This window comes from Nothoprocta perdicaria, unplaced genomic scaffold (assembly GCF_003342845.1).
Source record: "Nothoprocta perdicaria isolate Ctin4 unplaced genomic scaffold, notPer1 scaffold_8, whole genome shotgun sequence".
Taxonomy (NCBI): Eukaryota; Metazoa; Chordata; class Aves; order Tinamiformes; family Tinamidae; genus Nothoprocta; species Nothoprocta perdicaria.
Window position 1 is genome coordinate 5273303 of NW_020456087.1, and position 23408 is coordinate 5296710.

General features: G+C 38.2%; 1 protein-coding gene across 5 annotated transcripts in view; it reads right to left on the reverse strand.

The window, feature by feature from the left end:
• Positions 1-23408, reverse strand: part of HECTD1 (HECT domain E3 ubiquitin protein ligase 1) — a 57150-nt gene that overhangs the window by 26490 nt on the left and 7252 nt on the right. For 3 of the 5 annotated variants that reach the window (XM_026051788.1, XM_026051790.1, XM_026051791.1), the window contains exons 3-15: positions 13586-13820; positions 12471-12698; positions 9284-9565; positions 8810-9098; positions 8355-8431; positions 8172-8270; positions 7723-7837; positions 7273-7447; positions 6094-6232; positions 5733-5903; positions 4787-5009; positions 1369-1632; positions 1165-1241 (exon numbers count right to left, since the gene is read on the reverse strand). In XM_026051788.1, coding sequence (XP_025907573.1) covers positions 1165-1241; positions 1369-1632; positions 4787-5009; positions 5733-5903; positions 6094-6232; positions 7273-7447; positions 7723-7837; positions 8172-8270; positions 8355-8431; positions 8810-9098; positions 9284-9565; positions 12471-12698; positions 13586-13820 — 2374 coding nt within the window. The remainder of the gene's footprint in view (positions 1-1164; positions 1242-1368; positions 1633-4786; positions 5010-5732; positions 5904-6093; positions 6233-7272; positions 7448-7722; positions 7838-8171; positions 8271-8354; positions 8432-8809; positions 9099-9283; positions 9566-12470; positions 12699-13585; positions 13821-23408) is intronic. The other 2 variants (XM_026051792.1, XM_026051789.1) reach the window with 1 other exon arrangement.

Genomic DNA, 23408 nt, shown 5'->3' on the forward strand with positions numbered 1-23408 from the left:
AAAAAATCAACAACATAGAAAAATAGGGAAGAACAGAAATCTACCTAAAACTCATCATGAAATTCACAAAGGCACAAAACATTTTGCTGAAACTTGCAAAAATTAAGCTTACTGTTAAACAATTAGATTCACAAAGGGAGGTAGAACAGACAGAGCYCTTGATCTGTAAATTTGTATCTTTAAATTTCTATCAGAGATCTGGAAAAGGAATTATTAGATGGTTTCTGAATGATTATTCACATTTTTAAAACTGTTTACACAAGTCATTAGATGACTGTATGTTTATGAAGGTAAGAATTATTTTCCACAGAACACATGGGGACAGATTTTACAAAACAAATTATAAGCAAAGATTTGCTTTTAAGAGACCTTCCCAAGAATCTCTGCTTGGTATTATCAACACATGCCTTAAAAATAAAAGGCACCTCTCAATCTCTGGACCTATTTTATACAGCATAATCTCAGATATGGAACAGCTCTATCTTACTGTTACCATTCAACCTCTCTTCATTCAGACAGCAATTTGATTTTGAATTCAGTGTCACACTTTCTCACTCATGTTGTCTATATAAAGCAGAAGGCACCTCAGAAACTATAAGAGAAGTTGAGATTCAGGGTCTGCCTGAGCTTTTGGCATCAACTGGACACAAACTGCTACTAAGGGGTTTTGTAAAAAATCTTAAAACTTGATTTCTTATRTCCTATATCTTTTCTCAGAAACTTTTAATTCAAAGTTCTTGGTCAAAACAAAATCATCAAATTATTTAGAAAAAAGGATTATGGAACGTCAACAACTAAGTATCATGGTTTCAACTCTAAATCAATTACAAAGCTTTCATCAAATCAAAATGAGAAGAGAAACAAGTTGTGAAAAAAAACATGAAGTAGATATTCTAATAATTTCTGAAGTAAGTATTCACAAGAGGTAAGTACATTGATCACCATACCTTTCCCTTCTAAGTAAAAGAAAAAAAAATCAGAATTATTCACATGTGGGCTAGGAAAATTGGCTGAGCAAATTATTCTGAGTAAAATTTCCCCCTTCAGAGCTTAACATGGAACTACATATAGTYGAAATCAGAGATTCTGATCATTTAATAGAAGTCAAGTCTGTAAGCATATCAAAATAAATTCTAAGTATAAAATCCAGAGATGCTCACCAACCTTTTGCTTTGTCTTCTCCAGTTTAGATTTCAGCTTTCTTCCTCTTTTGCCAGTCCATCCAGTCACAAATTCTGAGCCTGTAAACATATTTTAAAGAGTGATTCTCCTACAGACAAAAAATAAAATAAATAAAAAAACCCTCCCTAAACTACCTCACACGCACTCGCATTCACCCACACACTACACAGCTATATCTGCACTTACCCAAAGAGGTTTCAGCTGTAAACGAATGTTTTGTCCCTCTGTTAGACTCAAAAACAAAGCCTGGCAGATCTTCCTTGAGAATCGTAGCCTGCTGCCCATCTGAGTTGTGGATAGCGATCTCGCCTTCCTTCAAGCACGTGAGCGACCAGTTTCCCACAGTGAGTTTAGCTGGCCCTGGGGCTGATAAAATGGGCTGGCTCGGGGTAGACGGCTTCACCTGACTGCGAGCTCTCTGCAGCTTCTCCAGGAATTCACTCCTGCTTTCTATGTAAAAAAGAAACATTTTTTTTTTCCTAGCAAGTGATTTCACTTATCTCATCCCAAGCTTCCCCCCAGGAGCAGGATGACTTAGTACATTCAATGCAAAATTCATTTTGAAATTAAGAGTCTTAAAATACTCTAAACTTCCAACTACAAGTCACATACTCCAACAGTGACTTATTTCACAATCACGTTGAAATGGACACTGCAACTCTTTCTGAATGGTGCTGTTGACTGATGTATTAATTACACTTAAAGTGCAGACTTAGATTAATATATCTGTCAACGGGCGTAAGATGTTTAAGTAAGACATCTTCAGATGTTTAAGTAAGACATCTTCAGATGTTTAAGTAAGACATCTTCAAGTGACGTGTAAAATCTTCAAGTGTAAAATCTTCCAGTGTAAAATGAAGAAAATTTACACAGATCTATAGTATCCTTTTACTCTTGAAAAATAATTATTGCCAACATGAATTATTCTCATAAGTGTGTTTTAGAAAGGGAGATTAAGCACTCCATGAACACTCCAGCAGGAAAACAGCAACTAACTTCCAAGTTCAAAAGTGGAGAAAAAGACGTCAAAGTCATATAGAATGAGGAAAAAAAGAAGTTACATAACTCAGGGTTTGGTAAGCATGTGGCAAACGCAAATTTAAGCTGACRGCCATTTGCTCAGCTTGACAATCACAAAGGCATGGTATTTCTTGAGAAGCTCTGTTAAAACTTTCATCTCCTTTCTAAGAATTCTACATTCACTTCAGAGAAAAGGAGAAGGCCACAATTACATAACTTAATGCAGCTAGGCTGTATTAATTCAGTAGGCTATTATAATGCAGATACTCCGTTCCTTTTTTCAGCAMCTATTTTCAGTCCTTCTTCATCTCAGACAAAAATGTGAAATAATTCTCATGGCACCAAATGAAGATGGACAAAAAGCAAATATTTATATAAAGGTATCGTGCAAGGACAACAGGATTGTGTTGTGCTTTTGAACATGGTGGTAACCTAGTTTAAAGTTTCTTGAAAACACTTCTTTTTTTAATTTTCCGTTTTTTAATTATTATTATTTTTAATTATAAGATCACATACAATGTTCAAAAGGTTAAAATAATGCCTGAAATTGAGAGGAAATAAAAAGAAAAAGAAAAAGAAAAAAAGAAAAAAGGCAATAATTCACGGTAAAAAAATGCGTCTCTGCTTCAAAGTTAACCAGGATCCTCTTTTTCCTGTAGACTCATCTGATAAATGCAACTTCTCTTGCAATTCATGTGTATATAAAATTGCTGTTTTCCTTTTGCTGGCATAACTTATGCACTATGCTTTCGAATTCTGTAGTTTTTCATGTATAAAACAAAGACAATTCTATCTGTATACCATTTGAGACAAAAATCTTTCCTTCATTACTTAAAATTCTTAACATCCAGGAAGGAGGCTTATAAAAAGAATTTTGAGGTTTTACAGGAAAAATTAAAACTTAGATTAATTCAATCTTTTTGATGCTTCATAGTTACAGTACTTAAATTCCAGTGATCACACACAGTTCMGAATTTCACAGATAGAAATAAATTCCCTGTGACTGAAATTTGAGACTTGTTTAAAGCTTCCGAATAACCATTAAATTTCAATTTTTGCATTGAATTTTTACATTTCTTTCTAAAAATTSAAACAAAACAAGTATCAAGGTAATGGGGAGAGGGGTGAGGACAGACCTTCTAAAAATATTCAAAGTATAAGAGCTCCTGTAACCAGTTTCCTTCTGGGCACAGTAACAAGTTCAACAGCTACAACCCTCTGCCTTCTTGCCAGTCAGTAAGTTACCAACACGCAGACCAGGAGCTTCATCAGCAAGGGTTTAGAAGAGCAGAACACATATTATAGTTCAGGACTAACATGTGGATAATGCTCTGGCTCCACTGGCCCCTCTACACGTTCAGTTTCAACAGTTATGGCCTCTGCAGCATTTAAACCAGAGGCCTTCACRCCACTCTGCAATGTCAGCACTCTCCGTAGACAAGGGCTTAAACAAAGAATAAATGAGGCTTCTTTTATTTCAGTGCCTTGCATAACATGGGAAATGTCTTACAAAAAAAGAGTCTTTGGATTTATTCATTCTCTACAAAAATGACTGAGCTGAAGAGACAAATTAATAGTCAGAGGGTTTTTTATGTTCTCTTCACTCCAGGTTCATSTGAATAATCACCACTTCTTATGTAAGAAGAGTGGAATGGAAAATCCTCTCCCTGTAATTCAGAAGCAACCATCAATCAGCATCCAGGGGCTACACAAAGTTAAACCTCACACTMGCTTAAAATTCTATGATAATAGAGAAGCATTTCAACACAAATTGTTTGCCTATGAAGGTATTTGCTTTGTTTGGAAAAATGGCACTAATACAATTCTGACAGGAAAAGTGAAAAAAGTCGCATTTTATATTAATGCCRCAAAGCTGATGGGTAAAGTCATTAGAACCTCATTTCTATCCTGAATTATAATATGTTCTGTGATTTCACACAGTGGCTTGCTGAAAACATAGTAGTATTACAAAGCATTTTATATGTCTCATAAATGCATTAAGTGCTGCAAAAAAGGTAACACAATGAGGGAGGGTTGTTTCTGCATTCCGAGGAAGTTGCATATTCCAGTCAGAATTAAAAGAAATAGGTATCACCAGGGCATAAGGTCTGTTCCCTAATCCTCTCTCCAACAAGCAGTTAAGACACTGTAACTTGTTTCCCCAGCTTGATGAGAAACTGCCCATTACTTTGTCTTCAAACACATGCAATTTCATTCTGCTAGCTAGAAGCAAACAACAAATTGCCATTTCAACCTGCTTTTCCTGGGGCRGCCACTAGAAAGTGCTTTTAATGACTGGGGTGAAAAAATTAAGTATGCATCAAGGAGAGCCAAAACAAAACGAAGTTAATACACTTTACTGGCAAGGTGTTTATTGAGCACTTAATTCACTAAGGAAGTCAAGTTATGGTCACATGCTAGCTGATGAAAAGCATCACAATTAACTGACCACCTTCCACCTGTTTACATCCTTTACTATTTAGAAAGCCAATTCCTGCAAAACAAAATAGCTCCAATCAAATTATACATACACAAACAAAATTGTCTCAAAACTTAGCTTGGATGTCAACTGAGGAGACACTACCTGAGCTATCGGATCCTCCTTCGGGGCTGCCACTGGAATACATCGTGGCCAGCTTCCCATCCAAGATGAACCTGAACCATCCGTTACTACCATTAGAGAGCTCCAGGGCTGCAGCATCACTCCAGATGTACAGGCAGTCCCTTCCCCTAATGATTGACCAGTCTCTCCAGTGATATGGTTTACCCTGTTGCAGCTCTTTTGCATCCTCCTGCGGTTCATCCTCCTGCAACAACATTGTATTAAGAAACAAAAAAAGCTCAAAAAATTATCTTGAAATGCACTCATCAACAGGATAGAAACTCGAAAGAACATATTCCCTTTTAGATTCACACTTAACTACTCAATAATTTCAGCCTACCAATGAGGCATCCAACTCTATTGGTAAGTGGTCTTGCAAGAACTAAAGAAAGAGAAACTTCACAGTGCTAACAGTTATTTCAACATCACTGAACAGCTAAAAGTATCTGAGTTGTCAACAATATAATTGTCAGAAGTTGGCAAATAATACACATTTTAAGACTTTTCACTAAGTAGAAAATATTTCTACACAGTTTTCTACATCTGGTTTGTATTTTCAATATATTCCCTAGAAAGCTTACAAACATCTGCAATTCCATGATATTTGCACAGTGGAAGAGGTGCATTCCTTTGAAAAGGGATTCATTTTGTTTCGCAGTCATTTTTCAAACCCTAGGCAAGTTGTCCACAGGAAGTATTTATGGACAGCAAAGTCAGCACATACCAATGTGCCAACAGCATATACCAATATACCAAGAGAAAACAAAGCTACAAAACTTTGAAAGAAARAGGCAATTTAACAGGAGACATAATAGTAGGGAATATTTTAATTAGCCACCTAGGTTGCTAAGACATAAGACACTTTCATAATATTAAAAACTGTATTAAAAGCCATCATTTTACAGGAAAAAAAAAATTCACTGCATACTTTCTCAGGCTTAGACTCCTCTTCATTCTCATCATCAGAAGATGGTCCTGCCAAAGTTGACACTTTACAGATTACACCAAGCCTAGCCAGCTGGTCCAGGAAAAGATCACCACCTTTATCCACCAAATCCCTTATGATTTGCAAGGCTAGCAAATGGCCATCATCATCATCCTGCAATAAATCAGCAATAGAAAGGAGATATTAAAGCAGAGATCTGTTTACTTGAAATTATCTTGACATGCTGAACTTCACACCTCACCATAAACACTCTAATGGTAATTATTAACAAATTGGGAACAACAAGCATAAAATTTCTTTTTGCACTGGTTATATAAGAGGACAGCATTTTCTTTTTTCCTACCTCTTGATCAAGAACTGTAGCTGTGATCTCAACCAGTATCGTGGGCAGATTGTGGCCAGCATCAGAGTCACAAACCTCTTTCAGCAGTGCTTCAGAACAAAAATGTATCATTTTTCTAATGAGGGCAAGACTTGCTTTCCTTAAAAAGAAGTTACAGAAAGAAGATTCTTACAAAACTAAAAATGAGGCTATCAAAGCAACAAAAAGCTAAAACTGCTTTTGCATGCCATTTATACATGTGCACAAAAATATAATTCTGAGAAGAGTTCCAGGCCTATTTACCAGACAAGAAGTCTCAGATTAATTCCAAAAATTTTTCACCTCCTGATCTTTTTGATTCTACAGTACTATGACAGGCTATTATGTTTTTTACACTCTTCAAATCCTTTTTATGCAAACTTATTCTTCATTTTGCCTTTGCCCACTGTCTTAGAGATGCCAATTCACTTGTGATTTATACAGGCTTCATCTCTCTTCCCGGTATTCCATTTCTTTCATATATTTCCAGAGTTGACTCAGATCTCTGGAATTTTAAAGTCTAAAATTATGACATGCAGTCATATCATAGTAAAAAACTAGAATTTGTTTGGAAGTCAATCAATTGTGTATAGGTTAAAAGAATTTTTTTTTTTTATTTGGGTGACATTTTGAAACATTATTTAGTCTGACGTAGATAGAAAACTTGAAAATATGGAGAAACAACCACTTCTGGTAGTCTGCAGTTAGTCACGCAYAAATTGTTAATACTGTTTCATTTGAAACAGCCCAGCTTCTGCTTCCTAGTAGAAGCTCCTGTGGAGTCTCTCTCCACTAAAGAGGACTTTTCTACCTTGTACTTTCACTACTCAAAGCACTTGTTCGTTGGGAACATTAGTAAGAGACTGAGCAAATGTTATGTTTGCAGAGGAAAAGACTTAAAAGTTGCTGGTCTTACACAGTTTATCACAGCCACTATGCCTGCAGTATTACTTCTAAAGTATTAAGCTAGATTAAATCCTTTTAGTTCGCTCAGTAAGGTGCATCCTGCTCAGCTGATTAGTAATTTAGCGCTCTCTGCATCCTCTTCTTTATTTTTCAGATGTAGTAGTTTTTAATGGAAAAAAATCCACTTTGGCATTTTTAATATAGTGTTTAAAAAAAATCAAAAGATACAGGGAAATTGCCTATTGTGACTATTACCTTATTGAAGGCAGCATAGTTTGTTGAAATGTTTGTGCAAACACAGGCAATAGTCTTTTCAAGTATATTGGTGCCATTTCTGGATCTCCTTTGGGTTCATTACATTCTTCTTCATCTTTGTTTGCATCTTTCTTTTTCTTTTCATCTCCTTTGTTGACAGGACACATCCAGTCCCCTACAAAACATTTATTCTTTAAACATTCAACAACAAGCAAATCTTTCAACAGAAGTAAAAAGCTCTCTTTACTAACATGCACGAAAAGAAATAGGCATTCCTGAAATGTAACATTTACACAAACAAGACTTCRGTAACAATTATCAGACATTTACATGAAAAGCTGGAGTCAGGTAAAAATATTTTTCATGAATCAAAATAGAGTAAAATGCTAAAAATAACTGAGTTGCAAGCAACTCTACTAGCAAAGAATATGAATTAAGACCTGCACTCACCTGGAGACTGTAGAATAGCTACTACTTCACTATGCCCCCTTTCACGAGCTTTGTCTAACGGGGTTTTTCCATCTTCATCTCTTAAATCAGGGTTTGCTCCATGTCGCAAGAGAGTCTGAGAATTTTTTTAAAGAAAAAAAGATTCCTCACTCCCAAAGAAATAAATCTGTTTTTCCATATCTCTCCAAAAGTTCTCTCATATTTGTATGCTAAGTTACATTATGTGCTTTTTAATAGCTGTAGAGCTAATATAAAGCTACTTTTATTCATATTATTAACCTACCACAACAAAAAATATGCCATTTCGATAAACCCTCTAAATAATTAACACATAAATACTTGAAAATATGCAATTCTTAAACAAACTACAGCAAAAAATATTTCCATAGAATAAGGCAAAATATCACTAGACAAGACTTCCTAGTACGTGACAGAAGTTTGCACCATACCTTTGCCACTTGCGGTCTTCCAAAACACGCTGCATAATGTAGCGAGGACGATCTCTGACCTCTGTTGACATCAGCACCTCTTTCACAGAGAAATTCTACCTGTTAAGCAAGAAGCAAATCACTTGTTTCATCTCCCTCTCTATATGAATAACCTAAGTTCAAGATTCAGTAAGATTAACTTACCATTTCCTGAGTTCCAAAGGCTGAGGCCCAGTTTAAAAGAGTTTGTCCTACATCATCCATAAAATTTACTTCAAAAGCTGAAAGATACAATTAAATAAAAAAATTAAAGCTTACAGCACCATACATTAAATATCTGTAGTGTCCCTTAAATAAATGTCAAATCTTGATTTATTTAAAAAAAAACTCCTACAAACCTATGGTATGAAAGTATTCATCTCCTTAACCACAATTCAAAAACAAAAACCAAATGTGAATTGTTACCAACTAGAACTGATGCATGTTTAAGAAAGCAAAAGAACTTGCATATAAATTGCTCATGAACAATTGAACTTTTATATAAAATATGCATGATGTTAGCCAAGTATCAGTATTGTGATGATGAGACATTAGTAATTATGAAAATAGAGATCTTGAAGACATTTATCTTATTATCTTTTCCAGGTACTTTTTCTCACCTCCTGTGTCAATAGCATCTATGAGGGCATCAGTATCCTTACTGCGGATGCAGTCTATCAGCTGCCGATGGGAACGTTCCCCAGAACTATCCAGTCTTCGCAATCCTGGGATTCTGCCTGTAGATCCAGCACTGGATTTTGGCAGGGCTTTTCTCCCTTCGAATAGTAGCACCAAAAGAAGATCTACTAACCGCATGGTATCCAGCACACATCTCTCATCACCCTGCAACGCACTTTCTATAGAATCTGGAAGTTCAGATCTTAGGAGATCCTGGAAATAATTAAAAGTCTGAACAATAAAAAATATACAGGGCTTTAGAAAATACTATCAGAACTGGGTTTCATATCCATATGAAATATTTCCTTTTATTCCTTTAAAATAACTTTAAAATATATTGGCTATACAAAAGTACACAAAAAATAAAAAGAAACACACAAGAAAATGAAGAGCTGTAGTGTAAAAACAGTTCTTACATGTGTTACTACTGGAGAGCCTCTACACAGGGTTGACAACAGGCTTACAATAGTTGACACCTGGTTACTCAGTTTAGAGTCTGCAGCCGTGGCAGGGGCTCCGGTGCTGCTGCGCCCGGGTTTGCAAGCGGAGGAGGGTCCTGCTGCCGTCCCACCCGCTGCTGCCATGCGGGATAACAATTCCTCAGTCAAGCCGTGCTTGGCCAGCGGCGCGGGGTCGACTCCGCGCCGCGTGAATCTGTCAGCCAATGAAGCAAAACATCTCAGGGCGCCATCTGAAACCTGAGAAAGAAATGCAAGAGAAGAGACACTCCAAATCTCTTCCTTAGCATGGGAAGACACTAAGCAAATAGCCCCAGGAATACAACATACAGAGAAGAATTGCATATTCTAGGTCCATTTCCCAGGCAACAAAAAGGGAGAGGCTTCCTAGGCTAGCAGCTCAGAGCAGGAACCAACCTTTAYGTCCAAATGTCTATTCAATAATTTCAAGGAAAGCAAGGAAAGTCTTTTCCTTTGTTTAATGTTCACCTTGGCAARTATCTTAACTATACAAAATATAGTAACTATATAATAAAATTTGTTAAAGCAACTTTCTAATAGTGAAGTTGCAAAAAGACAAAATCAAGAAAAGGCAAGAAAAATGCATTCTAATAAATTTATACTTTCCTTACATATATTTGCTGAATTTTAAATTTGGTCCTCAAAGTACAATAAAAACCATTTAAATTTTTCTTTTTAAGCTACAGATTCTGTATTTGCAGAATAGGAAATACGCTAATATGATAAAAGTTTACATCTATGATTAATGCTAATAAAATATTTAGTATTAAGTTGTTGCTTTCTATTAAAAGAAAACCCCTATGAAACAAGTCTTCGGGCAGAGGTGCCAATTCAGAAATGCCAATCATCCAATTGACCAAGACGTTGCTGGAAGCTACAGTTTTATTTATAGGCATACATGCTTTTCTGCAGTAAATTAACTTYGGAATGGTACCTAGCCAAATATCGGTACAAACTGGGAAATGCAGCTTCTACCCTCAGATAGCCCAGTCTGTCCACAGAGTGCCTGGCTCGAAGCTATGGAAAAGATTTCTTTGATAATAAAACACAACCTCATAAATGTAGGTTTCTCATTAATGAGTTATAACACTGACACTGTGGAAACAAGGCTTATGGATGATCCTCTCAATCTGGCAGAAAGCACTGCTGGCCGGCTGCCTGCGAAAAAATGTCCAACAGCTTCTAAGCCAGCACTGGAAATAAAGAGATTTTTGCCTTCAACATCTCTCATCTAACTACATGCTAAATAAAAACATCTTCACTTTTTAGACAAGGAGTTCTTGCAGGCACATCTGAAGAGCTGCTTCTGAAATGCCTGCCTTCTTAAACACGACCTCTGTAGTTCATGAAGCAGTAAAACAGAAGGAGCTCTACTGAAGATGCTTAACAGCAGCCACTATTTACCAAGCCCTCAGTTACTGCAGCCTCCAGTCCCTCCAGAGACATGAGCCTCTTGCCTCACCCACTTGGAAAGCCAGTCAGCACTGGCATGTAAAGACAGTTACTGACACACAAGTTAGGGTATGAGTAGCCATTCAATCACACTGTTAAGTTTGTAAGGATTTAAAGAACAAAGCCTCTCCTGAACAAATGTGGTGACTGCCAAACTTCCACTGTGGTCCCAGTGTGTCAAATATTCTCATTTGTCAGCAACTTTCTGCAAGGGATTTYGCCTTTAACTGAAAATAGTAACTACTTATGCCCTCCAAAACTTCGGTTCCACCAACTTTTATATAATTCATACGTAATTTACCATTTTAAGCACAGCAACTCTATCACAAGAAAGATTCTGCTTATACAGCATGAGCAACACAAAYATTTCCCATCACAAACTGCAAGTTAAGCAGAAGGGAGAAAGGGGCAAAACAGGGACAAGTATAAATAAGCAGAGAAATCAAACCCAGAAGTGTGAACTAAACCGAAACAAGAAAAATGGCTTTACAGAGGAAGTCAGTAGGCAAACCCATATTTAACACATCAACATTCATCAGGAAACTCGAGGCTTCTTTCATACAAGACATAATCCATACCAACACTACTGGGAAAGTTACATATCATTGGGGTTGCTGCATTACTAAGGACACTCATCTTAAGCTTGACTGCTAAAGACCAACTTCCTTAGAGTCTGGACTCTCAGTTGCTCACACTTCCAAGAGTCCCAGATTTTTTTTTCTCCATGCACATTATAAATTTTCAGGATTAACTGGCTTCCCATTAATGGTCTAAACGGTCTAGATCTCAGGGTTATATTTTATTTGATGAGCAGAGCGAAAACAAAGCTAAGTAAAAATCCTACCACACACAAAGACAACCTGGCTTATCCTCAAATGGTTTGTGTGACAGACCCATAAGAAGAATCAACCCTACTGCAGACAGTTCCCTGACAATTATGGTAAAGTAAATTAATAAAAAAAAAAATCCTAGGCAAAAGTCTCACAAATATGATGTGCTTGAACAAATGCATGGAGTTGAGCAAAATGGGAACTAAGAATGGCCTGGACAAGAAGCCTGGAAAGACTACATGTAGCAAGACACAGCAAAAATTTGGTAAAGGAACTAGCACAAGGCAGTAATTCACCACCCACAGAAAGATTCTACTGGTAGGAAGATAACTCCTTTAGGTTCTCATTTCCTAAATTTGTATTAAAAGAGCTACTTCATCTCAATCTAGTAAAATTGCAAAGAATACACTTACTAGTATTTAGCATTCATTGTGGATTTCTTTTCCTCTTAGCTTAGCTAAACAAAAATCTATTTAGGTCATTTTTATCTGACACATACACTTAATTCTGCAGCAACCAAGCAGCAGATTTGGAATGATGATCACTTCAGAAAACATTTCAAAACTGTTTGAAAAATGTTGGATTCCTTAATGAAGAGATGAACAATATCTTCAGAAGTTATACGAGATGGTATTTACACGATAGCTTGGAGTCAAGCAGCACTAAGCAATATTTTTATTCTCTTGTCATCACAACCATAGAAGAAAACTATCATAACATCCAAATATAACAGCTACTATATAAACATAGTTGTGGAAGCTGTATAAAAAATGCCTAACCATTCATTTATTAACCATGACAGAAGTTAAATACTCAGCATGCTGTGCCAACTATTACATTACCTGATGGTCTTCATGTTTTAATAAACTAGACAGTGATTCCACACAGATCTCTAAAGAAGAATCCTGGGGCTCCATTTTGCCGCAGAGCCTGGATACTACAGCCATGGCAGAATGCAAAGTATCTTTATGGACAAGGTGCCCGCTGTCACGAATGAAGGTCAGAACACAATTCAACCCTCCAGCCTCAAACACAGCTCCTGATTCACGGGTGCAGATTAATTCTAACACCTATGACAAAAATAAAACGTAATTATCATTATAGTTAKTCACTTACAACCATCTACACCACAGGTTAAGACAGCAAAGCAACAGAAGAGCTGCCTCAACATTTAAAAGGGGACAACACATTGTAGTTACAGTAACTAAGAGATTTCCTGCTAAAAAACAGAATACAAGAACATCCTCAAGAGCATGCAAATGACAGGAATTCCTGAGAAACAGCTATATAACACTCAAAAGAAATGGTAATGGCATAACCCACAACTGAGAGCTAAGAAACTTCTAAGAGTACTGCTATGTCAGTACTTCAGTTAAATATTTTTGGATAGACTGGACCAACATAGTTATGAAGGTGCAGGAAATGCATGCACAAAGTCTGAGGCAACTGTAATTAAGGACTTAAACTGTGACTGTTTATGGGCACGAGTTCTGCACTGTCAACAGCCCAAGGGATGCAGAGGGCTTCAACCAGGTCTGATGAAGACTTCACAAGGCTGCAGAGGAGCCACGTGTGGTGTTACTGAACAGACAGCAAATAACTCTTCTGCTATGGGGAGAATATACAGGATCAATATAAGCTCTAGTTTTCCATCTATATCAGGAGTAATTACTTCACTCCTTTTGGGCACAAAATGTGACTCTCTCGTCATATTGCTAGAGGACAAAAAGGAAACTTTCTTCTAATATTTTCTCTTTTTTTCCTACTCATTTAAAAATGAATATTTTGGCTTTGAAGAGCATCAGATTGACAACGAACACAAGAAACACAGGCGGCATGTACAACTTCAACACACCGAGGAAGCTTCTGCTTTGCATTTTCACAGTATGAATAGACTTCTCCAAAGTCAGCACTTTTTCCAGCTCCTTAAGAACAGGAGGTTCTGCAGAACACGYACCTTCACACACTGCTCGGCCAAATCCCTGCTGGTTCTGTTGTTTAGTTCAACAACTACCAAACGGTTGCAGAGTGCCTTGATAGCTCCATCCACCCCCACGATGCGCCGGGTGCATTCTGCCGACACGTCCAGGTAGTAGGTTATGGCACGAGCTGTCACTTCTAATACGTTGTCTGGTGCACTTTCATCGAGAAAAATTTTGCACAGTGCTGGTAAGAAAGTTCGTGGAGGGCATCTGAAAAAAAAAAAAAAAAAACAAACAAGAAGCTGTAACTTACCACTAAGTTGTGCAAGTCCCTCTACGTTAAGAGATTTCGTATAGTTTCACATCAATATATTTTGTTTTTATACTGCCATTAATATTTGCTAATATGAAGCTATCTCACAAACTCTCCAATTCAAATTGATGCTCTAAAAAGAAGCTCTATTATAAGATGAACTCATCAGAAAAAATATTTCTGAAGCTTTACAGCCATGCAGGGAAACTCTTTGGAAAATTATTCTAGGAATTAACTTTACCACACAGAATGTGTTTCTCAAAGCTTCAAAGTTCTTAATGGCAACCAGGAAAAGCTACTTAACCATGAAATATGTTCAATGTAAAGATTAAAGACCTTGGTTTTGCTGCAAAATTTCTTTCTCTGAGAGGCCCTATTTCCTTTTGTATTATATATTCTTACTTTTCTATTCATACTATTTTCTTTCCTTCTTTTTTTCACTCTTCTAACCACACTGAGAACATATTTAATTCATTTAGCTTGCTTCTATCGTATTTTCCCTTCATGTCGATGCCTCTGTAGCCTCCAGCTCTCCTCTTTATTTTTAGCCTTATTTCCATATGCGAGAAGAAAGGTCAAGAACAGTCCTGTAACTTCCTAACAAGAAAGTTAAGTGTAACCRTCCTCCTTCCACCTTTTTGACAAAAGGGGGATAAACCACACTGGATGGTCGTACGAAGCATCTTCCCAATGGTAGCAGCTCTGGTTAAGGCAGATCAAAGTTCGCAGGCATGGAGCTCCACCTTAACCCAACTTCTCCAATGAGTCGCCAACTACTTAGCGGCAAGTAATTTACTACACTGATTGCTTACTGCAGTAGTAGGAAACTTCAGAGCAAGGTATTAGTGGCAGTCCTCTCCACGTTTTATGTAATAACACAAATGTATCACTAAAACATTGCTATGAGCAGCTGTGTTCTGCAAACATTATATTGCAAGATAAAATATAACAAGACACATCTTCAAATAAGCAGTTATTCTATGATTTAAGTTTATTTARAAAAGCGTGTAAAATTTATTTTACTACACTTTTCTCCAAATCATTTCAAACTAAAGCTATCCAGTGCAGACAAATATTTGGGGAATCTTCTCTTGAATCTGTAAATTCTTTCAATCTTACTAAAACCGTAACTAGAAAGTGGTTTATGTATCTATTTAGTCATTGCAGCATAAACACAAGTTGGATATATATTTTTTCAAAAAAAGAGAAATCTAAAAATTTAAAGACAAAAGAATCCTCAAATGTCAAAAGAGCCAAAACAGAGAAATGATAACCCAGCAAATACAGCAAACATACAATATTATGAAGTTTATCATTTATACAGAAAACTTTGCAAATATAGAAATGCCAGTGCATTGTCAGCAATGCTCTTGTCTCACTGAGAAAAAAATCCCCMCTTTTGTACACTATATTTGGGGACAGTTCTAAGTAGTTTGACTTCACATAAGTAGGTCGCAAATTTTAACAGTTTGACTATTGCTAAACTTCAAAGCTGAACAAATTTTCTTCAATAGCATGAAAAGTTCATAGAACGTAGCTTTTGTGAATTTAGAATGTAAGCAGGTATAAACTACATTTTACTCAGACATTAATAATAACATGACTAAACCAAACTGGAATTTTTGTATTAGATCAGAAGAAAACAACTAGGCATTTCTTTTTACTATCTTAGTGTGGAATCTCCACCGTTGTGCCATCTTTTGCTTTACTTKGAGCCATAATATTCAAAGCAAGGGAAAAACGTTCTGACAAACTACATGCTAAGTGCTACTAGTCTTACTAGAAGTTGCAAGAGGGCTTATCCTATTTTAAATGTGGTTCTGTAATGAAGACACYTGCTGCAAAAGCATTTGATCTGGGCATTGGTAGGCTCGGGAGAATCAAGAGGAGCAGCAAAAAAGAGCAARTTTACTGCACCTGCAGACAGACCAGGTGGAGTGCTACAGTTCTAAAGAGATGGATTAGCACAGTTGTGAAACACTGCTCTTCACAGAGGCAAAACCAGACACACTTCAGTGAAAAACAAACAACACAAGTACATAAAAGAGATGAAGCACACTTCACCCTGATGTGGTAAACTACTGCTGCCGCATTTACTTTGTGAGGAAAACGATGCTCAAGCCTTCCAGTAGRCAAAGTATGGGGTGCTTGGAGAGAGGCACAGACATACATGGACACACCTGCATCCTACACAGACAAGTGAGAWTCCTTTGGCCTACCAGAGACTTCCAAGGCTACAGGAGACACTCGAGTTCCTGACAGCCAGGGAGCAGTAAGTACCAGTTCTGCCATTCACACAGAACCAGTTATTACGAGTCTATAATATCAATGAAGAAGGGCATACTAAAGCATCCCCCATCCTCTGCCTACACGCTTCTTAAGCAGGTGGGCAGAATCACCTGCTTAAATTATAAATCACCTTACAATTATAAAATTGTAGTGATGTCAGATTTTGAAGAACTTGGGGCATTGTACTGTAGGAATCTTCCATGTGGATAACTGCCTGTGTGTTACAGACAGGCATATACGTAAGTCATCACCCTCATCACCCTCTAATCCCCAAATCTGCACTAAGCTACTACACAGGCAACCACGGCTGCTCTACGTGCCTGAGGGACAGACATGTGGGTGTCTGAAAAGTGCAAGACACAGGACTAACTGGCGGGAGGAGGACAAACCGCTGCACACGACCAGAGCCCAAAGGCAGCAGCAGTAGCACAGGCCTGCAGCACCTGTACAAAGCACAGATGCCCCTGCTCCCCTCCGTTCTGCCACAGCACTGGAGGGGATTTCTGAGTCCTGTGCACTTGATCCTTAAGAAACAGGGGAAGCTTTGCCCTTATTCAGCGCATGGTGTCTGCGCCTCAACATTGTGCAAATGAGCTGTCCTGGTAGTATCAGAGTTTTCACTCGACCTTCTCTTAAATAAAAATACCTTGTTATTAAAATGCAAGCAAAGGCAGCACAGGGAGGAGAAAAACACTGCATAGCTGAAGCAGGTGTAGCAGCCAGGTCCGAGGAGAGGATTTTTATCCTGAGGATCCTCTTCTTTTACCATGTTCCCTCTCTGCGCTCCTGTATCCCCAGCCAGCACTGAGTAAGCACGCTCAGCATTGGCGGGAAGCGGAGGGCGACGCCACCACGCTGGGTCACGGACGTGTCGCCACAGAGCCAAGCTCACGATAAGCCCCTGCTCCAGCTCTCAGGCAGGCTGAGGTAGATTCACGGGGCCTAATACGGCCTCAGATATTTGCTGGAGATTAGGCCCAATCAATCACCTAGAGCCTAATGGTCTTCCTGTTCAGACTATGCTCAGAGCTGAAACGCCCTTTGGGAGGGTCAAGTAAAACATTTCAAGAGCAGCTGTAGCCACCAGGCCCACGCTGCGTTCACCTGGAGCACTAGGAAAGTTGTCTAGGTGCAAAGAGCAGGAAACTCTGGAAATACTGGGAAGGGCAGAGAGGCCAAGGCTAGAACGGCCACGCGAAACGAGCTGACGTGAGAGGGCAGTGAATGACGTTTATCCTTTAACACACCTCCATCCACCGAGAGGAGGATGATYGTTTTATTACGGAAAAAACAAAAYAAACAAACAAACAAAAACCTTTCACACTGAGACCTAAACAGATATTGAAGAGCAAAGCAGTAGGTATAATTCCTGAACTCAAAGCCTCCCAGTATGAAAACTATTTTTCATGTTCTTTTCATCTACATATTTCATTAAAAAAAATAATAGAAAAAAGTCAAAAACCTTTCACTGAACACTCAATGCTGAATCATTGCTCAATTCACAGCAAACTATTTGCAACTGAACAAACCAGAGAACGAACATAACCTGTTTCAATATAAATTTCTGTTTGTATAAAGAGGTTTTTATTCTTTCAGATTAGAAAATGAGTGGCTCCAAAGTTCCAAAGTACTTCTATTTAAGTATTTTTTCCCCACTGACTATGAAAGTGAAAGAAAATGTGATTTTTGTTGGTTGTTTTTTTTTTTTTAAGATATCCTAATCAACTATATAAATACCACACTGGGAATATCCGGAAGTCCTTTCAAGAACGGTGATTAGAGACAAGGCCCAACTTCAGCGTGTTAATGAGATTACCCGTGAGCAACGCCACTGCTCTTAACCAGCCAGGGTCAGTCTCTCAGTTCTGGATGGCCACGCAGCCCTATTCTGCACTCTTGGGATAAGAGTTTTTGCTGATTAGCTCACCAATCTTCACTCACCCTGTTTCAAAGATCTTACTGCAAGACTGGCTGGCAGAGTCRTTCTGAAGTACTCTTCAGTATCCGTGTTTACTTTTCATATCCTAATCCAACAGGGTTATGGAATTTGTTGTTTAGTAGGGCAATCTCTGTTCCACATTTCCATTTCCAGACGTGCTGATTCTGTATCATTTTACTACAAAATTTTGCTATGCTTTCAGTATTAAAATGAGTATTTTAAACAGCAAAGGCCACAATATACAACGTTTTTAACATACATTCTCCCCCAAGGAAAGTTTAATTGACCTGGAGATACTTTCTGAAGATTAATATTGATAAATTGTCAAGAAAGGAGAAGGAAATTAATCAATATAGCTATATGTCAATCTAGCAGTTCTTGCATTACATCAGCATAACTCTCTATGCTGGCACACTTATTTCTGGGAGTTTTGGGGTTTTTTTTTTGGAATAGGAGCGTGCATAGGGCTGTAAAAACCTCACACAGCTGTAGCAGTAAACTCCTGYCATTGCCAAGTCAAACTCAAACGAAGACTCAGTGTTTTAAATGACTCAAATCAAGTGACTCAGCTGATTATGCAGCACGTCACTGTAAAAAGATACCCAAGAGTATAAATCAGCAATGTAAATTCATTTCTCTAATTACAATTTAAGARTGCTCAAAAGCCTTAGCTAAAACAGAAACTACCATGGCACTTTGAAGACACCGTTGATTAAAACCAACAAAGACAAAACAAAATATGTACAACCACACACCCAAATCGGTTCACACACTGGCATGCATCACTAGCAGTAGTGTTACACAATTTCAGAGTAAGTGCTGGATTCGGGGGGCACAGAGCCCATCACTTCCCAGTGTTGGGTGCCAACACAGGTGCAGCGGCCGGCACCGGCGATGGCTCCTCGGGGCAGGCGGCTGCCGGCACCAKGGAGAAGCCAAAGGGCTTAGGTGCCCATCACTGCAACTCTTCCTGAGTAAGCAGCTCTTATGAAACCACTTCTAACCAGTTATTATGAAAGAGCTAACAGAATAACTGAATTTAGGTCTCGTCCACGGGGACTGCACAAACTGAGTATGTATTTATGAGCTGGTGACTATGGCATCTGTAACCTGTAAACTAAAAAAATCTTAAACACAGCTAATAGAAGACATTTATCAATTTATTTTAGCTCTTCTATGATATGGTCGTATTTGCTGGCCAGAGCCAGGACTGGATTCTATGAGGACTTGATTACACAGAACATCCACTCTGGGTTATGATCCTAGATGGCCCCAAATCACCGAAGGCGCACCCAGATGAAACCGTTTGCTACTTTCTCAGGTGGGAGCTGTGCTAGTCCTTTCTCCCTTCTTCTCTTTGGCACAAGCGAGAAAGCTGCCCTCCCGCATCAGTCTTCAGCCCAATTGCTATCTCCGCATGTGCTCACTGCTGCCAGACAAACCAATTGCCCAGACTCTCCTTCGGGACTGTGCTTCCGTAACCTTTGAAACTGGACATGGCTCCTGTTTGCAGTAGCTGCTCTTCCAGCAGCTTTATCCTCAGTCTTCTACATATTTCAAGGAACAGTTCTGGATCCTGTCATACTTGGCTTACAACAGAGAGCTACTGAGCAAGTAATACTAAAGGCAGCCTTTTCAAATCTCTCAAAATGCCAAGCAACATCTGGCAAGCTTTTGTAGTTTTCATAGTAAAATAGAGCATCTTTTCAGATAAAACAAATACTTTGAACAGAGAAGGCCTCTTATAATGAGGAGTAAAAGAGGGTTAGACAACAAACATTACGGACGTTGCATACTGTGTCATGCAACTTCAAAGTTTCAAAGAATATGCAGTCTGTGAAAATGATTTTTTTAAAGCAAAGGTAGTTCTAACATTTTTGTTGGGTGACTATATTTCTGCATATATTTCTACAGAAGGAAATTTCAGATCTGACTTGGCCTCATTTTTATTTACCCCCCCAGATTGAAAAAACAGAAATAATCAAGATTATGCATGACAGAACTACTCGCACACTGCACTTGCTAGGGCACTTCAAGTAMTTGGCAGGAACAGATCCTAATTCCACATAACCCTGCTCCAAAGCAATGGCTTTACTTCTGCTTCAGTTTTCTCATAGTATCACCTGCTTAGAACTCATTCTATAAAAAAAGAGCACTGCTATATGTTTTATTCATTTTATGTGAACATTATTCATCTGCAACATGTTTTCCAAGATTAAAAATAAAGCATTTGCATAACATTCATAATAGTCCATAAGTTTCAGGAGTCTCCAAATCACTGTTTGTAAATGCGTATTTTTGCATGTTTCCTTTATGCAATTAACAGGTAAACAAAAAAAAAAAAAAAAAGCTACTTATCACCAAGTCCTCCATTTTCCAAAACTGATGAGATATATGGTAGCCACAGCAAGTTGTATGTTTTTCTCTGCATACATTATGGATCAGTCCGATACAAGAAAAGCCATGAAAGGCTCAAAACTCCTAAGAGTTTGAAAAGACACATTTTAACTCTGAAACATTCTCAAATTTCACTGAACTCTTGTTCAGAGATTGCACGCTATCTTACATAACTTCTGTAAATTGGCAAGTGTCAGGTAGTGAAAGTAGAGATTTACTGTCTAAGTAAAACTTGGCATTTTTTACACAACTGTTATTTTTAAAATACGTGAAAGTAAAAAAGACTTACCCAATGTGCAGTAATATTTAATTATATGTATATGAATTTACATTCCTCCAAAGGACAAAAAGCTTTTTCTTAAACTTAAGTTTAATTTAAAAAAACTTAAAAGAGTAAGTTCAGTTTTTAAGTTAAGTCCCTTAAACTTCTCTGAAGTTTGAGACGTGTGTGTCTCGGGGGGGAACCTGCAGCGCTCCCGAGCTGCAGCCTTGGCGAGGGCAAGGGCAGAAGCAGAGCGCGGGCAGCCAGGGCAGCACCGGCAGGACAAACAGCGCAGCCGCCTTCCTGGAGGCCTCTGGCAGGAAGGCACAGGCTGCCTGTACCCAGCTATACCTTCCACAAGCACTAGCTGTATAAAACGAAGCAGGCGAAACAAAGCAGGCACGAAGCAGCCGATGGGGCTTCTGCACAACAGGTAAATTCTAAAGAAACCATAGCTAACACTCTCATTACATTTTAAAGGGATGTGTTCAGTCCGTATTTSCATTTTTCAGGATTTTACAAAAGACAGGTCAGGCCTCAGGGTAATCCATTGCACATCTGCTCTCCTTTTCTCATRATTTTGTAAATATTTTGCTGAAATTTAGTCCATCACAGCTGGTAAGTTATGAACTTGCAGGTTCCTGAAACTGCAGGTTTTCTGCCAATATTTTCCACCAGGTGCAGCCTGCATTCTACAAACAGATGATGGTTCAAGTACACATTCMATTCATTAGCATTTCAAAATGAAACAAGCAATCAAAACATATGGCATGGCTTGGTAAGGGTGCCCAGAGACCCACACCTCCCCACTGACTTCTCCTGAAAGYCCAGGTGCTCAAAAAGAGATCTGAAGCCATATTCAAATTATGTAAATACAAAATAGTGTAGCCATCACACACACATACAGAAGTTTTTCSTACCTTATATTATTACAAATATGCAAAACATGAGGTGGTATTTATTATTCCAACACTGGAATATATGTTTGGACAACTTGAAAAATGGAGAGTTAGGAGAGGAAAGAGGGGGAAAGACCACCAAGAGGTGACCAAGATCCCTGTGTGCAAGCACACAGCAACAGTGGTATCATCTTTTAATCCAATAGGAATTACATGAGCAGCCTCACTAACTGGTCATTATAGAACGCACAAGTCAGACAAATTCAAAGAGGAAAAGACATGTAAATCTCAAAGTCAAACAAGATATATATTAAATAGCAAAACAAAGGGTGAATTCTTCTGCTCAACATTAAAATGAGTTGGAAGTGCTAATCAGCTGCAGGTTACACTTCCGTTGAATGAGTTACCTGGATTAGCAATAACCAGGTAAAACAGAGGAGCCTCCAACAGAACATAGGATGTCAATTAAGATGATCTAATCTTCCTTTCTGGTCTTCATGACCATTAAGGTTCTTWAAATTAATTAATTAATTAGCACACTACCCATGACAATGAGACCATCACGCCCATTACTAGCAGGAGGATTGGGGACCAGCTTAGCTCATTCCAACTCTTACCACAGGGCCAGGGGAGAAGAGGAAGCCTTAGAAAGCCAGGGTTGCTCTAAATGCTTCGCTATAATAGGACATCTCCCTGACAAACACAGCACCTACCCTCTGCTGCCTTTGTACTTCCCATCTCAGAAAAGCACTCTAGAGARTGCAGAAGATCCCAGCACGCTCAAGCCCACCTGCAGAGTGAATAATCCCAATGGCATTTTGTGGCTGCCACATCATTTGCCTTCTTTTGAAGTCAAAAAACCTTAATGAGAATCACATGATTCCTGCCCTTTAAAACACACAAAATGTCACTTAGTTACACACACAGCTGCATTGGACCAAACGAGCTACTCACTAAGAACATGTTTCTTGGCATATTTAAAAAAATGAAAAGTGTAGTCAATTGCTGTCAGCAGCACTGATCCTAATTTACTCATATTTGCATTCTAGCACAAAACCACAGGAGTCGCTTTGAATTATTTCCATAAACTAACATAATGGGTAAATCTGTAGAACACATGACACTTTTTAAAAGTCCACCTTAATACAACCAGAACYGCCCTTTCAGCCCAAGACTTTTATCCAAAACTGCACAGATGTGTTACAGGACATATTGCACCGACTGAACTTCAATAATGTTCCCAAAACTAATACAAACTTTTAAAACAGCCCTGAGAAAAACACCACTTCAGATTGGTGGGAAAAAAAGTGCTTTTCTATTTGTATCTAAATTTGATCTACTGAGATTAGAAACTTATTTACTAAAAACCTAGCCTGCTTAGAATACTGGGTTCATCATGAAATACTAACTGGAAAATGCAACTTTTGGTTATATTTTATCCAATTCAAAATGAAATCCTCATAAATTCAGGTGTCTATCGTACCCAGGCAGCTTGTGAAAATCTTCAAGGAYGGGGCCTCCACAAGCCCTCTGGACAACCTACTCAATGCTCAGTCACCCTGACAGTAAAAAAGCACTTCCAAGTGTTCCAGTGGAACAACCTTGCCAACTCACATTGAAGCAGTCACTGGTTCATCAGGATTTTGTCTCATACTTGCTATTGAATATTAGGATACTGTTAGTGCTTCTTCTCTAGTAAATATATACTTTGGGAAAAGAAAAGGTTTAATAGTTTAAGAGTTTCAAGAACATCCATTAC